The sequence below is a fragment of the Apteryx rowi genome, unplaced genomic scaffold (assembly GCF_003343035.1).
Source record: "Apteryx rowi isolate R43461 unplaced genomic scaffold, aptRow1 scaffold_142, whole genome shotgun sequence".
Classification (NCBI taxonomy): Eukaryota; Metazoa; Chordata; class Aves; order Apterygiformes; family Apterygidae; genus Apteryx; species Apteryx rowi.
This window is the reverse complement of record NW_020447664.1, coordinates 1,103,039-1,126,764: the sequence shown is the minus strand read 5'-3', so window position 1 is coordinate 1,126,764 and position 23,726 is coordinate 1,103,039. Positions and strand designations below refer to the sequence as shown.

The window sequence follows — 23,726 nt, the reverse complement described above, 5'->3', positions numbered from 1 at the left end:
GGCTGGCTTCTGCCCCCAATTCCACCCTATCCACATGAACAGGGAGCTTCCAGCCCCACCCTGCTCCCCTGGTGAGCAGATGCTGTTAGCACATGGAAGAGGCATTCAAATGTTAGCACAGCACATGTCCAAACAGCAGCTCATCTGAGGAAAAGGTGGGAGCCTGGCCTGGAAGTTGCCGTTTGGACCATGCTAGTCCGACCCTCATAACTGACATAATGTAAGAAGGGGGATGACAGTAGCCACTAATAGATATTGTCTTATTACCTGCCCGAGAGCACGGTGGTGTTTGCATCCCTTCAAGGGACTCAATATATTCATTGCTAAGCCATTCTGTGTATGTCCTCCTCTCTTTTACTGGCACTATCTCAACAGCAGAATCCTTAAAGATCAAATCTTTTCCTTGAAAAGCTGAAGAATCAAACATTTTGAATCCATTTTCATTGCTGCTATTTCCAAAAAAGTCCTGAAAACAATGCAAAATTTTCAGTCTTTTGCAAGACTAAATGCCACATTCCTCTAGTACAACAACGCGGACAATGGGAACTGTTTCATAGAGGAGTTCATACACAACTGCAGAATTTGTTATGTGTTTGCTTTCAGAAACTCCAGTGGATTAGCTACAGAATCCTGCTCTCGGCAAGTACAAGAGCAGCATTTGGGTTTTTGGTCCCTGTTACTATCTAGAAGGAGCTGTATTTTTGAAAATTCTTCTGTGTAAGTATGGTTGTGTAACATAGGATCTGGCTGCATGCAAGTTACAGAAATGACTGAAGCCTAGCATGAAGACAAATAATTTAAAAGAAATACTGGGCAACTTCAGTATTGAGAAGACTCTAGCTGAGGTAGCCAGGCATGATCTGCCTGGGTGGTTTACCATGTACATGGCTGCAGCATAAATATACCCAGTCATGTTCTGTTCCCATATACTGTTGCATGCCTAAAAAAATTCAAGGATGAAAAAGTGTTAGTGTACTTTATTTTAAATTTTAAAGTCATGCAACTTGGCTGCAGGAAGGTTACAGCTGAAACCAGTGGCTAGGCAAAGAGCTGAAATCGCTTTTGCAGCAGGGTGGTTTTACTAGGGGAATTACAGRGGTCGTACTTCACCTTTTCCTTCCCGCTCCAACAACAGAGCTCTGCAGAGTGCACATGCTGCCAGTCCCATGATGTAGGGGACACAATATGGCAGTATGGCTCTGTTGTCTTCATTCTTGGTCTGTATTAGATCGTATTTAACTACCCCATAGGATAAATGGATTATTAATACCTGAGCTTTGTCCAGAAGTCCATATACAGCAAAAACGTTGGTATCCGGGTGTACCATAACGGCCTGTGCTGGCACCCGACCCAGGTGACACTCAGCAAACTGAGTGACTTCAGCACGGGCACCATTTGGACACAATAACTGGAAATCACTGGACTTCAAGTTATGGGCCCAACTATCAGTATTCTTACCTGAAAGAAGAAACTAGTTACTGTGACTTACTTAATGCTTTACAGCAAAACAGTTCAAGAAAAATAACTGAATATAATAGAGACATGTAAAACTGAATACCATCTGTGTTCTCAAACACTGTCGAGTGCTTCACAAAGGCCACATCCCCAGAGTCCTGTGCCAAGCACCTTTAGGAAATGAGAGATAAAGTGCAATTCAGAGCATCTTTATTTCAACCACATCTTCGCTAATAACTAATAGCTTTAGAATTCAATTTTTCTTACGTACTGCAAATAAATGCACTGGACCCTAAGGTAATGAGCAAAACCAGACAGAGAAATGAAGCATATTGAAAGGAGAGAAAAACAGTATGTTTGCAAGATATATTGAATTAAGAATTTTAAAATAGTAATAAAGCAGGAAATTGTGATTAAAAACTCTGGAAAAAAGACAGAAAAGGCCAGTATTAGACAAGCAAAGAAACAGAACACACATTATGTGATGCTCCAGGCAGCTTACCCCTTCTGCTAACAGCAGCTTTTACACTTGCCTTTCAAATCATGTATGGAGTAATTACCACTGAGATATTTTTTGTTGAATGAAATCCTTTGAGTGCATAACCCAAGAGCTTATCAAATTCTGTATATGTACATGCGTGCACATACACACTTATACATCTCTTTTTTCAAATTAGTGACCTTAGTGCTTGCACAGACACTGCATTGACAGTTCTGTAAAACTGAAGATACCTAGTTAATTTAACTGTAGTTCATAATGGTACCTCTCCAGAACTAAGTTCAATCTCATGAACCTCAGAGAAGAATTCCCCTCATTTTCTGAAGCAGAAGAGGCCCAACATGCCAAGGGCACCCTAAACTCTCCTCCTCTCCCACCAGTGCCACAGCATCACATTCCAGAGAGTTTCAGGGTGGATGTGTAGAACAACCAGCCTTTACAAGCATTGGCTATTGCTCGTGTTACATCGTGGTGTTGTCTAACACGTGATATACCAGTCATTGTAGACTATTAGAAGAGATTTTCACTAGGCATRAGTTGGTTAAGTCAGCAGACATAAAAAATGCATGGCATTTTCTTCAAGATGCAAATGATACATAAATAATTTCAACCTCAAATCAGTCAGCTGGGTGAGCTAGTCAAAAGATCCAACTTTCCACATATTTTGGGTAGGGTGTGGTGGCAGGGAATGGATCGGTAAGAAACAAAGGTTAGTAGTTTATTCTACAAGGGTTTTTCAAGAAACATTTCTTGAAACAAGATCGTTAAACGCAGCAATGAAGAAGACTTAAAGCACTAACCAAACAAAGGTTATCCAGTACAAAACGTGAGGAAAAATTATTATTGCTAAGGGTTACTAAAAATATAATATATACTTGGCTAACATGAACAGTTACAATCAAACACATTATCATCATGTGGCTGACTGTCATGCAGAGAAAGCAAGATGCAACAGGTACTGTTCAGTGCATTCCCCCTCAGCAAAAGGCTGTTCCCAAAAGCAGATTTTCCAGTGTTCTGTGCAGTTTAACTTGTCCCGAGCAGTGGGACATACACAAACTGAATGACCTCTCATACCTTTAGTCAGGTTGTTCTGGTGATTTCCAACAGAACTGAAAGAATCTGGAAATCTGAGGCCAAATTTTAAGCTCATGTCAGTCACCTGCTATAGCTCATTCTTCTTTCAGGAAGGATCACCTAAACACCATATCCAGACCCATCCCTTCCTTGTATGAGATTGTTTTTCCCCCAAATCCTAACCAACCTTTTAAATACCTAAAACTTTCCACATCACTTGAAAACTAAACATCATCTTTCTTCTGTATTAAAAAAAAAAGTGATCTTCATATAAAGTTTGTACCATAAGGACACTATGAATCAAATGTAGAATCTTAGGGCTCATTCGGCCTACGATAACATTTGTTGCTTCTCAGTTTGGTGACTGGTATCTAGCTGCTAATCCTGAAGGACAGCAGAGGATCTGGAGTTTGCTTGTAAGGCATGTGCTGTAGCAGAGCAGCTGGACACAAACAGACAACTGCCTTTCACAAATCTATTCAAGTCTAGCACTTGAGTATTTACCAGGCAGCTCTTGTTAGAGTCTCCTCCCCTGAAGGAGAAAAACCACTCTGCCGGCTCTGTTACATGCATCATTGCCTTCAGAGGTGAAGGTCAGGAAAAGGAATTGCTGCTTACACCTCTAAGTTTCTAAGCCCCAAGTCTTTGGGTATGGCTCCATATGTAGATATCAGCTGTTATATAAAGTATTTATTCCATTTTACACTGCTTCTCTACCTTTACCAAATCTTGCTTTGAAGAGGCCTTTGACATTTGAGCATTGGCAATAGTTTGTACCACTCAGAAACCTTATGTCACATAGAGGCACAAATGGGTAAGGACAGTGAGGACCCAGCCCCAGCTCCCTGTTACCAGCCTGCCACTCACAGCACAAATTCACAGGCAGCAAGATATTGGCTACCGATTGCCTGTTTCCCTGCCTATGCTCCTTACAGATGACGTGGCTGTTCAGAGTGGTGGACTGTCACACTAGATTAAAGCAAAACTGGAGCCCAATGACAATCCACTCACCCCTCGCTAGGCGGATGGCTCTGTCAGACAGACACATGGATTTGTCTGTAGGTCATCTGGTTGGCTGTGGGCCAGGAAGCTGGCAAAAGGCGTTGACATGTAACACTGCTTTGCTGTCGAGAGCAGTGTCAGAATTAACTCTTGTCTTTTCAAGGGCTTTGGGTTTTATTTACGATCAAAGGACAAGGCTGTGAGGTGGCTCCAAGCAGGTGGTTGTGCATGAGGAGTCCCTGAGCTCCCAGTATGCCTGAAGCCCAACAGCCATGCGCTCACGTGGTCTTTACCAACACAGCAATGACAACCACATATATTAATTACCTGAAGGCTCCGCTGTAGCTGTAATAACGTTCTTGGCTACTTGCGCTGCATTTATTGTTTCCATTATCATCTCCAATGCATAGCTCACAGAGTTTTGATGGGTAATTGTCCCGCTTAGCAGAAGGCACACAGCTAGCAGAGAAAAACTCACTCACAGCTGGAGAAAGACAGACAAACCAATAAAATGAGCAAAAAGCATGCATTCTCCACAAAAAGGGGTAGCTACACTGTCATGAAGTTTCATACCAGCACAGGTTTCAGTAGAATTTAGAGGCGTGAGTTATAGCCACCTTACTGGAATTCATAAATTATAACTTTTAAAATATTTTCAAAGCATTATTTAGCTGTTTAGGTAATGAAACCAAAGAGCAGTCTGGGAGATAGGAAATAGGCAAATAAAATTAGACTCAGTAGTCACATGTCCCTAGACCCATTGCTTGTTCTGGTCCATTGTTCTACTGCTAAATGCAGTTTGAAAATATATACAATAAAATTTAAGACAGGGATACATCATCTACTGCAATGACATCCCAAAGCTGGAAGTACCACCAAGAGGGGATACATCTGAATAAAGAGCATGAGTTACAGTGACTACCCAGTCACTGACATCTGAGCTGAATCAATATCCTAAATGTTCAGCAAGAGTTGAGAGAGACTGGAATGAAAAGCAGATATTTCAAGACCCTATGTAAATTTAAAGTTGGTTAAATCTATACAAAGAACAAAAGACTGTTGTTTCTGAAAATTGGTATAGACTTTTTGCTGGCTGATACACTYGAGGGCAGGGCTGCCATTCAGATGGATCTGGACAGCCTGGAGAAATGGGCTGACGGGAACCTCACGGAGTTCAACACAGGCAAATGCAGAACCCTGCATCTGGGATGGATTAAACCCATGAAAGGCTGCGGCTGACAAGCAGCTTTACAAAAAAGGACCTGGGGGTCCTGATGGACAGCAAACTGACCAAGAGTCAGCAGTGTGCCCTTGTGTCAAAAAAGGCTAACGGCATACTGCGTTGCATTGGTAAGAGCAGTCAAGATTGTTCCCCTCTGACACTTGTGGGACCACATCTGGAGTACTGTGTCCAGTTTCGAGCTTCCCAGTACTAGACAGACACTGGCATACTAGAGCAAGTACAGTGGAGGGTGACTAGGAAGGCCAGGGGACTAGAGCACATGACATACAAGGCTAAAAGTCAGGTTTGGTCAGCCTGGAGAAAGGAAGGCTAGAAGGGGGTTGCTGTCTTCATCGACATAATGAGTTGTTAAAGACGACAGTCAGACCCTGCTCAGAGGTGCAGAGCAAAAGGATAAGAGGCAACAGAAACAGGCAAGTTGCAACAAAGACAATTCTGATTAGGTGCAAGGAAAAAATTCTTTACATCAGCAGTGGTCAAACACTGGGACAGGGGCCCAGAGCGGCTGTGGAATCTCCATCTCCAGAGTTACTCAAAACTTGCCTGGACACGGCCCTGAGCAACCTGCTCTTAGCCGGACCTGCTTTGAGCAGCTGGTTGGACTAGATGACCTCCAGAGGTCCCATCCAACCTGATTTTGTGATGAGACAAAGAGGGAAAGGAATACTTTCACATTCTTTCATTCTCAATGTGACCCTTCAGTTAGTCTACCCAGGCRATACAAAATCTAAAATTTCAAGGCATTACATTAAAAATGCAACACATCTTTATATGCCTAAACAGATTAGCTTAACACAGAGCTATGAAATATCAGAATTTTACTTCTCTAATTAAAGTGTATAATTAGAATGTTACTGTACTTTTGATATGCCATATTGTCATCTTACCTTGAGGAATATTACAGTCTCTGGGCCTAATAATGCCCCTTTTAATTAGCATGCCAATGGGGATATTCCATCCAGCAGTTCTCCCCAGTCCTGTGTGACAGGACTTCTTCCCTTTCAGGTCAATGATGGTGAAAGCATTAGAAGAATTCCGTTTCACTAATGCCACGGCATAGTACGCACTGCTGTTGTCATCAGCTTGCAGAAAAACAAAAAACATTACAGCTTTCCTTAAGCATTCCTGCTGCTAAAGGATAATCTACACTACACTTATGTGGTGCCAACTTCCTAGCTCATGCTGTATGAAGGAAATAGCATCAGTCAGCCAGCTATGAAGTATGAGGGCACATGGATTTTTTCTTTACCTCTAATACTCTACAATGTTGCATTCACATATAGCCTGTATACCGGTACTGCCATGCACTTGAACTAAATAATCTAGAGATGAACACAAATACTTTAAATGCCACGAAAGAGTTTTTATTAACACTAACTCTTACAAATACATCCCTCTCAAAAACAATATTTGGGTCATTAGTGACATGGCAAAACTGTTTTAAGAAGTGAGCTATTTTATGTAACAACTCACACCTGTCTTAAAATCTCCATGAATTTTGCAGAGTATCAAAATTCTGTCTTAGCGTCATAACATTCATGAGCCCCCTTCACCACTAATTCTGAGACAGTCAAATTGAGGGGAAGAATTTGCTTCCAACTAGAATCTGTGTTACTTCTGTATTTTTGCTTCTGTTAAAATCTTGTGCTTTTATGAATACTCATTTTTCCACTGTAAGTACTTTTTGTGGAATTGAAAAAGCAAAGAGGTGAAAGATTCATCAACTGCCAAAGACTCAAGCTGACCTGGTGTCAGGGCAGACAGAAGTTGCTACAAACTCACTGTAGAAACCCACTCCATACTTATTTTCCTCCTCTATCCATGAKGAAAGAATAATAATACTGATGTCCTTTGAAAACAACTTTCCAAACAGAGCCAGAGAACAGAGGTTGTGCTTTTAGAGCTTTTTTTTTTTTTTAAAACATCCTGGAAAAATAAGGTCTATGTTTATGTTTCCTGACCTTACCAGAGTAATTTTCTCCAGCAGCTGGTACAAGGCCGTATGTCTTCCCAGCTGTGAAAATATCAGCTCCACCCAGAGCTACAGCATCACATTCCTTTTTCTGAAAAATCAAATGAAATTTAGGGCTTCTGTGAAAAAACAGCAGCCTCTCTGCTACAATGATGACACCTCTAGCGTCATACTTATCACATCTCAGAGGGCAAGTCTGGTAGCAAAAGAACTACCCTCTGCTGAAGAAAACATGAAAACCCTGTATAAAGCATCATCAGATTTCAGACACAAGTTTGAGCTAGATGGGCAACAATGTCCTTGACACAACTGAAGAGCTTCAGGGCTCAGGCCCGTCCATACCACRTGAGCTGCAGATCACCTCTTGAATACCCAATATTGTCTACCGCTTGCCTAAATACACACATCTCTGATCCTACCTACCCAGCAGACAGCAGCTTGTGTTAATTTGTTCATTGCACAAGGCTGGTAGCAGCCTACCTGGATCAGCTCCATGCACTGTTCTTTTGTCTTGGCTGAAAGACACTGGACTGCTGGTGTCAAATTCTTGTTCCGAAAGGCAACACCCATTTCACTACATTTCCAAATCTCCTCAGTGGATACAACACACCAGGTCAGGCTTTCTGGCAACGCTGCACAAAATTGGAAAGCAAGTATTAGAGTTCACCATGATTATGCCATGATTATGAAGCTTCTTAAGACAGGGACTCCTACGACCTGTGTTTCCGAGTCTGTCAGAACATACACCAAGTTATCTCTACCTTCTGCTGACAGTATAAAAGACCAAAACACTTCAAAGGGCAACTGAAGGTTTCTCCAGCTTGGGAAATTCTCTGCTAGAATCCCCTTCCATCCTTTCTTTTACATACACTACCTGAGGACATACACAGCAACTATTTCCTCTCTTTAGCAGGTAAGAAATAGAGTACACCAAGGTGCAGCAGCAGCTTACGGATTCAAATCTTGTGTACTCAAGAAAGGGCAGAATATGCATGTATCTTACAATGCTGAAAATGGGCCAATTTGCACAGGAAAGTTTTCTACAATGTGACACTGTTTCTGGGTCACAGAGTGCCCTTCCTCTAAACTTTGAGATTAGGATGGCATCTCACCATAAGCCTCCAAGAGTCAGAAGAAAATAAAGCAGAATAAAGATGGTCTCTATTATCAGCTCTCTTTGTTCATTGTTATGAAGAGGAATCCAAAGACAACTTACTGCTGGGGTYGCAGCTCAGGGCTTGCATGGCGTGAAGATACTCATCACCCAGCCATGCTTGGTAACTCTGAGCTGTGATCGCAACGAGCTTGGTGGTGGAGTCTCGGAACAGGAGATTCTGGGCACCGTAGGCTGCTGAGTCAAACATCTGAAATTTGGCACCCGTACCACTAAATTTTTGCTGTTATGTTAAAGAAATGAAAAACACCTATCAGGTATATGTCCTTGCATTCTGGTGTCACATGGGAAGTCTGTGACAATATTGGTTATGGGCAGGGGAAACCATCTCCTGCCTACAGAAGGGACAAGCAACTAGGTTTTTCCTTATGGAGGACCCACAGGCTAAAAATTTGTGAAAAAAATATCCCTTGCCACCCAAGTCTTTTTCAGTGTCCCAGGGTCTTTGAGGGCAAAATACAACCCTCAGCCTCACTGTGTGTAACCCCCTTCAGGGCCCTACACCTAGAAGCTGAGTGCTTCTCATTCCCTTTCAGACTCCACACAGAGCTGAAGGTGCCCATCATCTCTTCAGTTCAAGTCAGGTGGGTGGGGGAATCTATCTAAAATGCAATGCACTGATGAAAAAAAATGGTGTCCTACTTGTCCCTGGTTCAGGAGCTGGAAGATAACTGTCCCATCTGTGTCAGGCCGTACAACCACAGCACGAGCTGGGATTCGGGCCAGGTGGCAGGTTCTCCACTCTGTCACATCAGCTGTGCTGCCATTGCGGCACAGAAGCTGAAAATCACTGGAGCGAAGCTTCTGGGCCCACAAAGAAAGAGTTTTTCCTGAAATGAAACAGAACATACTTGTGGAATAGACATCAGGCTGGTGCTCATGACTCTGGCTCCAAGTCTGTGCTAAACATTGCGTGTGCACATGGAGCAGAATACAGCTCTCCTGACCATCCTTGAACTATTCCTGRCTGCCCAATATATCCTATGCATCTATGTGGTCCCAGAGTCTTGCATCTCTGATTAGATACGCAGCTGCACACTTGTCAGATGCACAGAACTACACTGGGGTCCACAGCAGTATCAAAAGTGTCTCCAGGTCTAGGACCACATAGGACATTTTTGTTTTTTCCTGCTGTGAATAACAGTCAGACAGGTCCATGATATTTAAATGATGTTATGTTCAAGGCAGATTTCAGAGTTTAACAAAACACAGCCTGCCCTTTCTGCTAGCCTGTGCTGAAATCTCTGGGTAGGAATAAGCAATGTTTATATTGATAGCAGCCCAGGCCTGCATAAAACCAAGAGCTTAGTGCTGGTAAATCGCTCTTTCCAGAGGAAGTTAAAAGATCCCACCTCTAACCTTTACTGAAACTGCCAAACCTTAAAAAGAAAAAAAAAAAAAAAAAGTCACATGGACTCACCTACCTCCCGGGTGCCTACATATGTGGACACATCTATTCATATTATTATAGCATTTTTGCTCACTCCTCAATTCAAAATAAATCAAACATTTGACATTATACTGTCTTTACAGCCACTGTATTGCAATGGTAGTTGTCATTGTACTGCAGACCTCGCAAGCAGACTGCTAAAAAGGCTTCTGGATTACTTACCATCAGTATTTTCAGGCACTGTGCTGTGCTTCATGAAAGCAACTTCTCCAGCACCTTCAGCCAAACACCTAAACGAAATATAAATCCAAMCACAGTTATGCGCTGCAAAGCACTGCCCCCGTGCATTGGACACTGCCTGCTGACAGCCGGAGGGCTGTAGGATGTGCTCCATCAGCCAGCAGACATGACCTATTTCCTACCCTTGTGCTATGAGTTTAGCTCAAGGCAGAGGCTAGTGGCTGTCAGAGCATGAAGTAAACTATCACTGTCATTTGTTGAACATGGACAACATGTTCAGGGCTGCCTAGGATGGACAATATGAYCTTCTTCATTCAGCAGAGTTCACCATCTAAGGCTGTCACATGGCCCTTTGGGGAATACACAGAGGGGAGTGAGGGTTTCACATGAACAAATTCCACCCCTGCTCAGTCAGCACTGTTACTCAGGGACCGGGAACTGGACTACAGCACACACAGGAAGAAGAAAAATGAGGAAAGGCAGTTGTGCAAAAATGGAGGGGAGAGGAACTTAAGAGAACTCACTGCCATGGAGAAGGGATGAGTGTGAAATAGCTGAGTAGTGTGGCACTTCAGTGGCCAAACTCTTAAGGGTCATCAGGTTTTATTGGAGAGATGCAGCCTGCTGAAACAAACAGCCAGACTTGTGTCAACAGGTGCTGGACAAAGCAAACAGCAATGGGATTTCCCTGCCCAGCACAAGTGTTAAATACCCAGTCAGCTTTAATACTCAGGTATTCCTGAAATAGTGGGTTCAGGATTACTTTTGTTCAGTCTCTAGACTTAAATCATGGTTGTCCTAACATGCTAGCAGATTATCTACTGTGATCAACTGCAAGTTCTCTGGCTTCGGTTTCCCAWCAGTGAGGCCTGGACACTATGACAATAGATATAGCACAGAGATTAAAAAGTTACAGTGCTGTTTTTACCTGAAAGCTCCACTGTAGTCATAGTATTGCTCTTGTGAATTTGCTTCGCATTTGTTCTGCCCAGATGGATCTCCTTTACAGAGCTGACAGAGGGATTTGGGATAATTTATGCTATTTGCTCCAGGAACACAGCTTGCACTGAAATACTCACTAACAGCTAAAAGTGAAAGTAGAGTGAGACATTTTTAGCAACGAGTAAACAAGATCCTACAATCACATTTTAACACATCTATACAGTACATCTCTAAAACATTAAAAGGGATAAGTCATTTTGTTTTTAAAAGATGACTTCCAAGTAAAAAAGTCTGCACTCTTCATTGGATCTATGCTGGGTCTATTCCATCTTACAAAGGAGCATCAGAACCAAGAACAAAGCAGCTAGTACCACACATTCCTGTCCATGTGCAGCAGTCCCAAGAACGTGCACAAAGGCATTGCTGAAGAGCAGCTCTTGGCACTGCAATTCTCACCTTTTGGAAGGTCACATCCCATTGCTGCCAGGTGCCCACTGTCAATGAGATAACCCACAGGCACGTTCCAGCCTGCAGTTCTGTTGATGCCTGTGTGGCATGAACGGGCACCCCTCAGACTGTTGATGGTGAGGTTGGAGCTCTTCCTTACAACAGCCACAGCGTAGTATGAAGTTCCAATCTCTGCAGCATAGGAAGAAATAGGAACAAAGTAGCCTAGCAGCTGCACTACAGTGAGATGCACTGACTTGTGGTGTCTCTTGGCTCTACCCACAGAGAAGACGCATTGTTCACATCCTTGGTGAGAACCTGCTGACCTTGGGGTGTCATCTATTGCCTTTGCTGTGTGAAACGTCCTTTTTAAACTCCACAAGCAACCTGCTCTAACTTTGATGTTCACCCTGTAAATTGATACCAAGTAGATTTAATTGTAAAAAGAATTCCCACTGTTGTCTATTAATTTGATCTTCATTTCGACATAGCATAGCACATTGATGTCACTGCAGCATCACAGATGATTTCACTTTCATTGTCTTACTAAATGACATAATTCATAGAGTCAAGAGTTTATAGTCGGAAGTGACCATAAGGTCATTTAATCTGACACAAGCCATTAAATTTCATTAAGTTGTCTCCAATTTGAGCTCATAGCCTGACTAATAAAGGTAGACAACCTCTGGATCATGAGACCCACGTGTTTTTGAGAAATCAAAACACAGTTCCCTCACCAGGGTCATGACATGTGATTAACAGTGAGGCTGGGCTGCGGCAGGTGATTCAAGTTTGAGGTCAGAGGAGGTGAGCCAGAAGGCACTTCTGAGGCTGATTTGGCCAAATCATGCTGAGATCCAGCTGCAAACCCAATCCAGCTCCTTCCCACAATAGAGTGGTGGGACACCAGGAGACCTAGTGTCATCTTCTGTCTGCAGACTGCTTCCAGAGCCATTCTTCCTCTTGGCTCTCTGAAATTTATGGGACATACTTATCATCTGTCTCTGAACTACACAAACACATTGATACCGAGCCTTTAGTCAGGATGATAGGGCATCACTGAATTACAGTCTCGAAAGGCACCCAAGGCTTCAGGACATCCAGATAAAGAATAGAATCTATCACTTCCTTCCTTCCAGCAAGTAATCATATGCACAATTAAAAATTGAGCCTAATTATTTATTGTAGTTTATGGAGTTGAGGGATATCCCTAATAACAATTTAACTTCATATTTTGCAATTCATTGATTTATCTGCAAAGTTTGGAACAGAGAAGACAGTAAGCAATAAGACAGTAAAAAGGTATTACAGGAAGAGCTGTTTTGACCTAAGCATTTCAGGGACAGACTCTACCACAGCCCTTGGTCTCTTGTTTCCCCCACAGGYCTGTTATGGCAAGAACATCCAAGAGAGGATGCGACCATAACCTAGTGTTTAGGGTCTTCAAGAGGACCCTAAAATAAAATGGAAACAGTAAAAATGCATAGGAAAAAGCTCATATTAACAAATCCAAAAGTTACTTTGTCTGAATATACCTTGATCATACACTTCCCCAACCACAGGTTTCAGCCCATGCTCCTTTCCAGCTTGGTAAATTGAATGACCACCCAGTGTCACTGCATCTGCCAAATCATCCTGTGCAAACACAAGGTGAAGATATATGTTGAAACATAGTTATTAATAATTCTCAACAGCCAGAGGCAGTGTATTCATGAATTTGAGAGAAGAGGCTCATATGATGCAGTCAATCTCTCTTTGTGAACTTTCTTGTCTCCAAAAAGTCCTTTCTAGGGCTCTCAAGTTACTGAAGAACAATTACTGAGATGGATTTAAAACACCAAAATTCTCTTCCTTCAAAAATAATGCAGAGACCAGCCCCAGAGTGCAGTGGCCTCACTAGACCGCACGGTCCAAAGGAATCTTAGAAATGAATCCATATTTTCTTTCTCCATCTCTGTGACAAGTCTGGAGGCTCATCGATTAGGAGTTTTGTTCATCTCTAGCTAGTGCCACAAAGCTTGAAGATTTAAATAAAACAACTATATTTTTGAGCTCTCACACAGACATTTTGAAGTGATGTCTTCTAGAGCTGCAAAATACAAATGCCAAAGTGTGCACTCAAGACAGCACTAAACATACCAGCTTGTACCCCAGGAGATAAGCAGCCATACATCTTGTGGGGGAGGGAGAAAGGGGACATTGACATTTCCCAGAAATTCATTGTCTGAATGAGTTTGTACTAATGCTAAGTACCTCTGATGGAGCTCAAGCAAACAGTAATTCTGCCTTCCTCCAATATTTTCCTCCCTTCTGAATAGTATCTATTATAAGCAACACTTACTCTGCTGAATTGCTTGTTCCTAATAAACACAGACAATTCTATTCTGAACAAAAAAATGTTTTCTCCTGTGATAAGAAAAGTAAAACAACAGCGAAGAGGAGCCAGGACACATTGTCCTGCAACAGGATTTACAAATTCCTTGATGCAAGAAAGGGGTTAACCCAGGCAGCAATCAAGGACCATCTGCAGATGATAAAAGTGAACAACATGCAAAAAGAGGAACTCAAATAACAAGAAAAGAACAGGCTCAAAATACCTCGATTGCCAGAGTAAAGTAGGGGAGACTTGGAGCCAGATAAAGGCCTGGTACCTGGCACACAGGAGCCACTGTGACCTGGACAGTTGGGCGAGGAGTCTGCGGGTTGGGATGCTCTCAAGGAGGTAACCCACTTTCACCACAGTTGGTGTCCACAGGCTGAACAATGACTCACCCCAATCCAACTGCAGCCAAGCATTGAGGAGATGGGGCAGAACCAGGCCAGTATCTCAGAGCAACAGAGGCACACACAGCCCAGCAAGCTCCCCCAGTGTAGCAGCAATGCTTTGTGAGGAAGACATGAGCACGTGAGCAGGAGAAAGAGCCATGGCTCTTTGTCCAAAGCTTAAGAGATCTGTCTTGGAAGGAGTTAAGAATGGACACTAGTTTAAGACCCATAATAGCTGAATCAGTGATAGCAATTTTAGGAATTTTTCATAAACCTCCTGAAAGAACAGAAAGGACAAACCAGTCTAAATACTGGGAGGGTTGCTTCTCAGTATGGCTATGGCACATCAGCCACAAGCACAGCTGCGAGGACATTTAGATAAAGGGCCAATTCAGCTACAAGAGCCCATGACCTCTGGAAGATCCCAGCCCCATTCGCAAACTCCTTGAAGGCTGCAGTTTCAGTAGCGCAAAGAAACAAGGAGAGAACAGTGCAGATAAAATCCTACTGCTGACTAATGCAGCAAAGTAGCACTGGCAGTGCCTTTCAGAAAAGGAGAAGCATCTGAAAAGACTGTCCAAAGAGAAAGAGAGTGCAATCTGGGGCATCCACTGCTGGGAAGGTGTCCAACAATACCTTATCTTCTCAGCTGACTATAACACTGAGCTGGCTGGAATCCTGCTACAGATGTAGGATTACACTGGATTTTAACTAGCACAGGACAGGACTGCCCACAGCAGCAAGAGCTAGGGAACTGCTTACACATCTCTGATCAGCCAAACCTGGCTCTCACTGTTTACCAAGCCTAGCAGAAGCCAGGAGAGGGCATCTGGCAGAGAGACAAGTTACTGTTGAGAAAGTATACAGCAAGTCGATGTTTTGCATTTCTAGGCTGACACTGAGTTTCTTATCAGTTTGCTTAACCTCTAGAGTTCAGGATTGGAGGGGGATAATTTAGCTCGCCATCCTTGGCGGTTTGCTGAGCACTGGTTTAGGGTGGGGTTAGGACTATGCTCCCCAAGTATCCTGAAGCAAWTCCCCACAGGCTGAGTCACACAAAATTCTTGAAAAGTTTTTAAGGGATTATCTGAGAGGGGAGGTAATATATTGATGTTGGTACCTAAATCAGACTCAAAGTTGCCAAGCCATTTAAAATATTTTCTTAATCTGGCTCAAGCAAGAAAAATATGATACTCATTAATTTGCTGAAACATTAGATATCCTGAGAGTTGTTTCTCATGAACTTGAACTGAACCAAGCTCCAAGGAAACTTGGAAAGGAGCTGGGGTTGGGAGACACTTGCATCTTAAAGAACAGACGCAATCTCTCTGGAATAACCATATCCGATATTCCATCAGAAGAGTCAGAGCACAGGACAAGAATCTGAGATCAAAGACGGCCTGTTCTCTAGAAGGCACACCTGACAGTGAAAGGAAGGAGAGGAGCTGGAACTCCTGTGGGGTCACGTACCAAGTGAAAGAGACGTACTGTTCTGTTGTCCCAGCCAAATCACAGGCTGAACATGATGTACCTGCTTCGGCAGAGGAATATCATTTCTTATGTTGATGCCTACCCCATACCCAGGTACAAAAACTCAACACAGAAAATAGGGCAGGCTCCCTTATATCTGCTCTAAACTTACAGAAACAGTATTGGCAAATTCCACTGCCGTGGTTCTCTTGGGAAAGATAAGCCAGGGTCTAAGTGTAAAACCGGACCTTTTGGATTTCCAAAGCAGTAACTCTTTTTCATCACTCAACAGAAGAAACTATCTGGACCACACCATGAGGAAGTGGCAGCCTACCCTGTCAGTGTTAGGATTTTAAGCACATCCTGGAAAGACACAAGTATGTGTTCAAGGCTACGCGTTGTCATTACAGGAGGCAGGAGCAGCAATGAATCTCTGAAGTGCACGTGAGGGAATGAACTAGTGCGGGAACGCATTTGAAGAACATACGAGTAAAAACGCTCATTGCCAAAGTGCAGATTACACAGGACTGTCTGTCCACCGCAATCAAGATGCAAGCCTGATTCATTCACAGTYTAAAAGGCTATCACACAAAGTTTATTCTTATGCTTGCAGACATTTCTGTATGGTGTTCTGACTTCAAAGAGGCATTAGCCCCTCCATAGCGCAACTTAGACACTTGCCTCTGAACTGTAGCAATTTTTGCAAAGATTTAAAAAGATGGAACACACRCAAAACAACTTTTGTGTAACCATCAGACCTACAGAACCCAATGACAAAAATCTTTCCTGTTCCATATAAATGCTTCTGGAGTGGCTTCTCAGGCAATACTGTCATAAACAGAATAGTGAAACTTTTATATGTGTGTATATATATACACACACACACTTATATATATTTATGGCCTATAAGAAAAAGACAAAGAGCAAAAACTGAGAGCTAATGCCTGGGGTTAAAGAGGTATAGATATTACCATTCAAAAAAGTAATTGAGACTGACTAYGGGCTACAGTCATACAGACATGGTATAAGAACGTGAGGAACTAAAATACAGAAAGTATAGGCCRAAATCCCAGGTGCTATCCCAATGCATTTGCTCTAAGACCTGGGGCTGGGAGACAGCATRTAATTGCAGATTGTAGGGATTATAGGGATCGGGATATCTAGGGATAGGAATGCACATGTAAGTGTGTGTGCGCACACACAGGCAGCAGGCATGTACAAACCCTCACGGACGCAGTCAAGGAGCAGCTGAAGTTGGGACCAGCAGCTGGAGATGCATAAAAGTCTCCAAGCAGTTTATGAGAAGCAGAAAGAAACTGGAAGGACCTGATTTTCAGAGGAAACAAAATGACCCTCTGGAATTGGTGGTGGACAGGAGGTAGGCCAGATAAAAAGAGAAGGGCTGGCCACAGAAGACAAGGACTATATTATGTGGACATATTTCCATGTGAAACAGCACTTTGCTAATCAGAAAGCTGAGCCATTGAGTTCACTTTAGCAGAAAAGCCTCCTATCGATAGCTTGGGGCTAAACCCRTGTGTATGCACCACAGCAGAATGCATATGCACACAGAAAAAATACATACTATTGTATTTAATCTGAAGTTGAAGCTTCTTTGCCTGGAAGTAATTTACAGGCTACAGACCACAGCCCCTTTAAATGATACATTCATATCTGAGGTAGTATTTCAGCAACAGTGGAGTATGCTTTGTAGCAAGCTTTGGCCAATATAACTGTATATGATTTAATAACTATAACTTATAACAATATATGATTTAAATGATAATATAACTATATATGATTTTTGATAAATATACATGCAATGGTAATACTCCATGTTAACTATTTTCAGAATGACTCCATTTCTGTGTGCCACATTTGTGAATTGCACACAGAAGAGTCTAAAGACCTGCTGAAGAATTGCTCTGGTCAAATTAAATATTGTCAGGTTCTCCAGGTTAAATTTTACAGCATTTCTCAATTTTTAAACATCTTGAAAGAAATCCTTGTGTACTTTACCCATGCGCAAACACGGTTCACAGAACTAAGTCCAAGTTGTGTGGGGTTATAAAACGGCATATCTCTGCCTCCTCAGCCATTGTGTCCCATCCCCTTTTTGTCCTCAAGGAGCAGAGTTCAGTGCACATGCGGACTCTGGGGCTCTGCGCAGTCCTACACAGAGTAGGCCAGTTTCAAGCATTTAGCAGATCATTAGCATAAGTAAAAGAGGTCTCAAGGACAGAACCTTGCCCGAAGCATTACCGTGGAGTTTTCTCAGCAAACTATTGATTCACGCTATCCACCTGCAGCATTCTGAGTTCAGCTAATCAAGTTTTATAACTATCCAGAGTTATAGAAATTTGTGTGCTGGTTGCAATGGATAACAAATGCGATTCTGCGCACACTGTTTCGGAGGCAGTCACTCATCAGCTCTTTCAGTAACTTGTTTTGCAGAGCCTAACAGATCCTTTTCTGTGGAATGCAGCAATCAGCCAAATGGTTTTAGGAAAGATATGACATTAAAAAGTATTTCCTGTCCAAGTCACATATATTGATATCTACTCCTGATGTTCTTTAATACAATCTTAATTCCTTCAGTCARAAATGGTATTTATCAAGTATTTATTATTTAATAGACAGACAAGCCTTCTGTTTCTGTTGACAAAACATTACAACATACCAATTTCTGAAATTCATCCTCTTTTCTGGCCACACCACTACCTGCCTAATCTCCTCCAAACTACTCTGCCAGACCTGTTTTCCTGGCTCTGATCCCCTTGTCCTTGACAAGGCTGCAACTCCCTCACAAATTCCTGACTTTTAGGCATGTCTACACAGGATGAACATTTATTAACATATCCAGMCATCCTTCCCCTCCACCATACACTGCCAGTGATGGTGCCTTGATTACCTGCCTCTGCGTTTCTTCTAATATCCACCTGCTGCTTCCCACTCCCTCCTAAGGAGGGAATTATTTTCCATTCACCATTTGCAAAGCCAAGGGCTTACAGTCTTTAAAACCTTCCCCAAAGCCCCACTTCTCTCCCAGACTGAGCACGCTGGGCAGCTGAATTAATCCAGGCGGTTCTGTGTGCCTTCTGCTCACCCTACTTGGTGCTTTATCCATCTCTCATAGCRCTAAGACGGGACTTTACATTCCTCTCATCTGTATAAACAGCAATTTGCACTGTGTGACCCTGAAACACAGCCTAAAATTCTTTGCCCAATTTCACTCGGAACAGACAAGAGACAGGCTGCGTTAGTTATGGAGGCCGAGGTGAGTGGAGAGCCGGCAGGGCCTGAAAAGGGAACGACAGGAGACCAGAAGTGAGGAAACAAGCAGGATGAACTCGGAGGACAGGCAGCACTACTCATGCCGCATAAGCAACACCAACTACAACTCCTCCAAAAACAGGGGTGCACCTGCACTGGGGAGGCAAGAGACAAGGAAGCGCAGAGCTCTGAGCATGCGAAGGAGAAGAGAAGAGCTGAAGGTTTCCAGAAGTTCCTGAAGTAAGAGTGACTGGAGGGTGATCTGCAGAAGTCTGAACGGAAGGGAAGGAAATCTCCCCGCAGATTTGCTACGAAGAGTCAAGAAGCTCCTCAATCTTGCAGCACGCATATTCAACCGCAAGCTGGGCCTGCACTGCAAGAAAGCTGCGTACCCTGCATGGACCAGCTTTGCGTTACTGCTGAAGGCACCGCTGTGTGCTGCCTGCACCCTATCACTCCACCCCTTCTTAACACCTGCTGAAGAAACCTGACACAATTCTCCAGTCAAAGATCAATATTTAAAAGAGATTACTTAAGCCCTGTCCTTGTGTTCCTATATCTGAATAGCCAAACAGAAGAGGCAGGGCCATTTTGCTTTTCAGGTTCATGTGTACACCCATTCTGTCTTAAAACAAACAACTGTTCTCCCACCCTCCGCTCCCAAAACGTGTTTTGCTTTTTCAAAGATGGGAATGCCAAGACATATAAAGCCTGCTACCCGGTTCTATCAAACACATTGTAAAGCTGTCTGTGTTGCCAAGCGAAGAGATCATTATTAGGTACACACGGAAATTAAATGTATGCTGCTGTCATCACTTACAACTCACCWTGATCATCTGCATACATTTAGCAGCCGACCCCCCCTCTACGCACTCCACCGGGGGAAGGATGCCTGCCCCAGCAAAGGCTGCACTCAGGTCAGTACACTTGGAAAGTTCTTGCTCAGAGACAGTGCACCACCGGATACGCTCCAGGCTGAGAGCTGAGAACAAAGCATCAAGAAAAGATACCATTAAAAAAATTTGGCGCCTTTGTAACAAAGCTTATCATTTAAAGATTACTGAGGATCCAAACTTTCACTCCCTTCCTCCATCCAAAACAAAAGACATCAGGGCTTGTTCTACACTGAGGCTTTAGAGATGGTTTCTGCTTTCATTCAGATTAACAGGAGTACTGAAGTTAATTGGATTAGAAACAGGATAGGTTCCAATTCAGATATTAAAACATGATGGACCTGTTACTAGCATTTTAAGTATGGGTGCCACAGAACAAGTCAGGGCAGCCAGACCATTCTTAAAACCTGGTAAAATATGACATCTTTGTCTGTAGGTGTCCTTGGGGGCTGTGGATGTGTCTGAGATTTTGTGCTGTGGAACTGGTCTGTGATGCACAAGGCACAGTCCTGGCTTTGAGCAGCTTCTCAGGTTTGTTTTCTGGAGCTGCCCTGCAGATGTGTACAATACCAACTGCACAATATGGTCACTTAACATTAAAGAAAAACACACTACCATTACTTCTAACTTTACAGCTGTGAAGAATCCTCCTGACCAGATTCTAAGGTCTGATTTATTGTGCAGACAGATGGGGCCACACTTAAAAAATGGACTCTGCAACAGAAGAATCCTTAGAGAGCATCATTCACCGTGAGAACTATTGCCTCCAGCTGTCTGCTCAAGCTCTGTGTCCTGGGACACATGCAGAATGCTTTCTACCGAGTAAAAAATGTTTAAAATAATTATTTAAAATGATGCACTACAAAAGCAAAGGGATCATCCAGAAAACAACTCTGTCTCAGGAAGTACCATTTCCAACGTGGAGCTGTGCTCCATCCCTTGCTAGTCTGAATAAAAAGCAATCCTAGGTGCTTGAGAACCTTGTCTCAGGGCTTATTACGAAAACTAGAAAAGTAAACTCATCCCTTCAAAGCACTTCCATAAGAGGCCCTTTCCACAGTCACTAAAAGCAGTGTGCAGCTCCATGAATTAACAGATTCAGGTTAAGTAGGGGGGGACTTCATTAGTCAATGGAGAAAGGTGTTTTTCAGGAAGCCAGAACAGTAGTGTCAAAGTAACACCTTGTTGCTTTTGTAAGCATATATCATCATGTGCAAATGGTGCAGCTGTACATAAAATGCAGGTGCAAGATGCTTTATGCTGATGAATAAGTACAGATTATTTTTGTAATTGTTTGGCAGGAAATTCCATGGCTTTGTTTACATTTTGTTGTTTACTAAGCTGGATTCTTCTCTATGTTATTTGTCACATTGTGCTTTTCTCCTAACTCTAACTGGCCCTCTGCTTCCCCACCATTGTCATGCAGTCGAGAAATCATATCTAATTTCACTAGCTAAGATTACTCCACTAGTGTAGTAGTGTAGTAAAGAGTAGCTATGCATATCTTCCGACTTGAAACGCTTGGTGGCTGCAGGCTAAACATCACCACTGATGCCGTAAGCCTTGTTTTGCACCAGGTACTGAAACAGAGAGCTGGGCTGGCTGTTCCACTGCAACTCAGAGCCAACTCTGCTGCTGTCGTCAACAAATACAAGTCAGACCTGGAGAGCTGGCAGGAAGTTTTCATAGCAGAATATGCTCACAGAGGGAAGAAGAGCTTCTCACCTCTTTTCTGTGGTGTAGAAATGCTGAAATGCATGGCAGGGTCATGGTAAACAGGTAACTCATGGAAACTTAACATCTACCTCATCTTCCTGGCTGAAATCATCTTCATCATTAATTTCTTGGGGGCAGGAGAAAGAATCTAGCTTTTCAGAGAAAGTTTGTTGTTGTTTTTTTTTTCTCCTGAACACAAGCAATTGGAAATTGAATTGCTTTCTCAGCATCGCAGTATGCATGGCAAAGTGTCATTCTTCAAACTCAGCACTCTGGAGTTAGATATCCCAGATAGATATTGCACAGAGAGGTTGTGGAGTCTCCTTCTCTGGAGATATTCAAAACCTGCCTGGATGCGATCCTGTGCAACATGCTCTAGGTGACCCTGCTTGAGCAGGGGGGTTGGACTAGATGATCTCCAGAGGTCCCTTCCAACCTCAGCCATTCTGTGATTCTGTGATATAGGCACAGAGCAGATAATGCATGAACTGTATGAGGAATCATTAGTCACATAAATCTGAAACATGAAACAAAGCTCATTTGGCCCCCTGCTTAGCCAGTTTGCTGAAATGGCATGAGTTTGTTGCCTTTTTCCTCTCTAATCTACAAGAGGTAATTAATTTGTTCCTTTCCAAACTGCTGGACTTTGCCCAGCATCTGGCCAGATGCTTTCCTGGTACAGAAAATTCCTTTTTCTTTCCCTGCGAGTTAAACAAAAATTGTCTGTAGTTAGCCTCTCTTTCTACTGCCAATGAAGAACATGTTAAAACAGCAAGTGTCTCTCTGAACCTAAGTTTATTCAGAATTTTGGCCCTTCTGTTGGCCCTTTCATGAAGCATGAAATGGCAGGAAACATGGCTTCCATTTGAAATATGCTCAAGGCCCTAAACACACACATAATTTTATCGTTGGCTCACATCCAGTTAACTCCTTTGCTGAAAATAACACTACTAGGTTGTGTAACATCTTATGTGTCTTATCAAAAGGCTATTAATACACTGAAAAGGGCTTTCAACAAAAAAAAAATTGAAAAAAATGCATAAACAAACATCATTTCAGACCCAGCATCTTTCTTTTTGAAGAACTGCAAAGTCCTTCAGAAACAGCATCTACACCTCTGGTAAAATTAAAAGCATCCACCCATAGAACTTGGAAGGGAGGAGAGAAAGTCACCATGTCACACAGAGCATGAGGAGTGCAATAATGCAATTATTTGTATTTTTACAAAATAAATGCCATAGAACCGATCATACTCATGAGAAAGACACCAGAGAACCAAGAGCAGCAGAGACAGCGCTGAGGAAATAAAACATCTAACACCAATGAGTCAAGGCAGAAAAGGCTGTATTGAACATAATCTAGCTATCCTTTTTCCTGACCATACACATTAGTTCTGAATTGGTTCTGATTTCTCCTTGCTCTCTCACATCACGAACTGGCCAACCGCAAAGACAGCAAGCCACAGCCAAATGTTTTTCAGAGGGCACTTACCAGCATGAAAGAAGAGAAGGCAGAAGACATTCCTGGAGCTCTTCATGGTGAAAGCTCTGGGTTTTATGCTTTTTCCAGCCTTCAGAAGGCCCAAAGACCAGCACTCTGCACGTCTGCTCTCTCCAGTCTGCTCCGTGGTGGAAGTCAGCAGCAGTTAAGGGGCAGGTGCACTTTGTTCAACAGTTTATCTTGCTTACTTTGGCACACGTCACCTCCACCACACGGGAGGATATAAATAAATAAACCCTACCTCTCTTCACACTGACTCTTAACTTGCAAAAAAAATCCCCCCAAAAACAACCCCCCCCCAAAAAAAAAACCCCAGACTTGGATATGACAAAATATCTGAGTCACAACTGATGTTGTCATTGCTTCAGCACCACCAACAGACTTAGATAAACAGTTACACACCAACTCACAGGGGCAAGGTAGGGCTGTGTAATGAAATCCTTGTCTTAAGTAAGAGTCGTGTGTATTCTCTCTGTGTTGGAAGTTCAGGAAATAAAAACAGATCCAGGCTAAGAACTCTGACAGAGCCAATAGTCTCTTTTTGTCACATTCCCAGTGTTGTTGTGAATCATAAAGCCATAACAAGAAACACAGGCTTCTATAATAATGAAGCCTGTGCACCCTGCAGTTGCTAGGGACACATCTCCTGAAATTTAATAGCAAATGC

The 23,726-nt window shown here is 42.8% G+C and overlaps 1 protein-coding gene across 1 annotated transcript; it reads right to left on the bottom strand.

Annotated features, from left to right (window-relative positions):
* Positions 1 to 204: 204 nt before the first annotated feature.
* LOC112962137 (melanotransferrin-like) lies at positions 205 to 23,261 on the bottom strand. Its single transcript, XM_026058051.1, is given in 16 exon segments — positions 205 to 259; positions 261 to 466; positions 1,271 to 1,458; positions 1,559 to 1,626; positions 4,361 to 4,517; positions 6,164 to 6,358; positions 7,243 to 7,339; positions 7,729 to 7,880; positions 8,465 to 8,645; positions 9,065 to 9,252; positions 10,035 to 10,102; positions 10,981 to 11,137; positions 11,451 to 11,633; positions 12,977 to 13,076; positions 19,778 to 19,932; positions 23,051 to 23,261. Coding segments are annotated over 16 exon segments (2,196 nt in total). The 5' UTR covers positions 23,097 to 23,261.
* Positions 23,262 to 23,726: the final 465 nt, after the last annotated feature.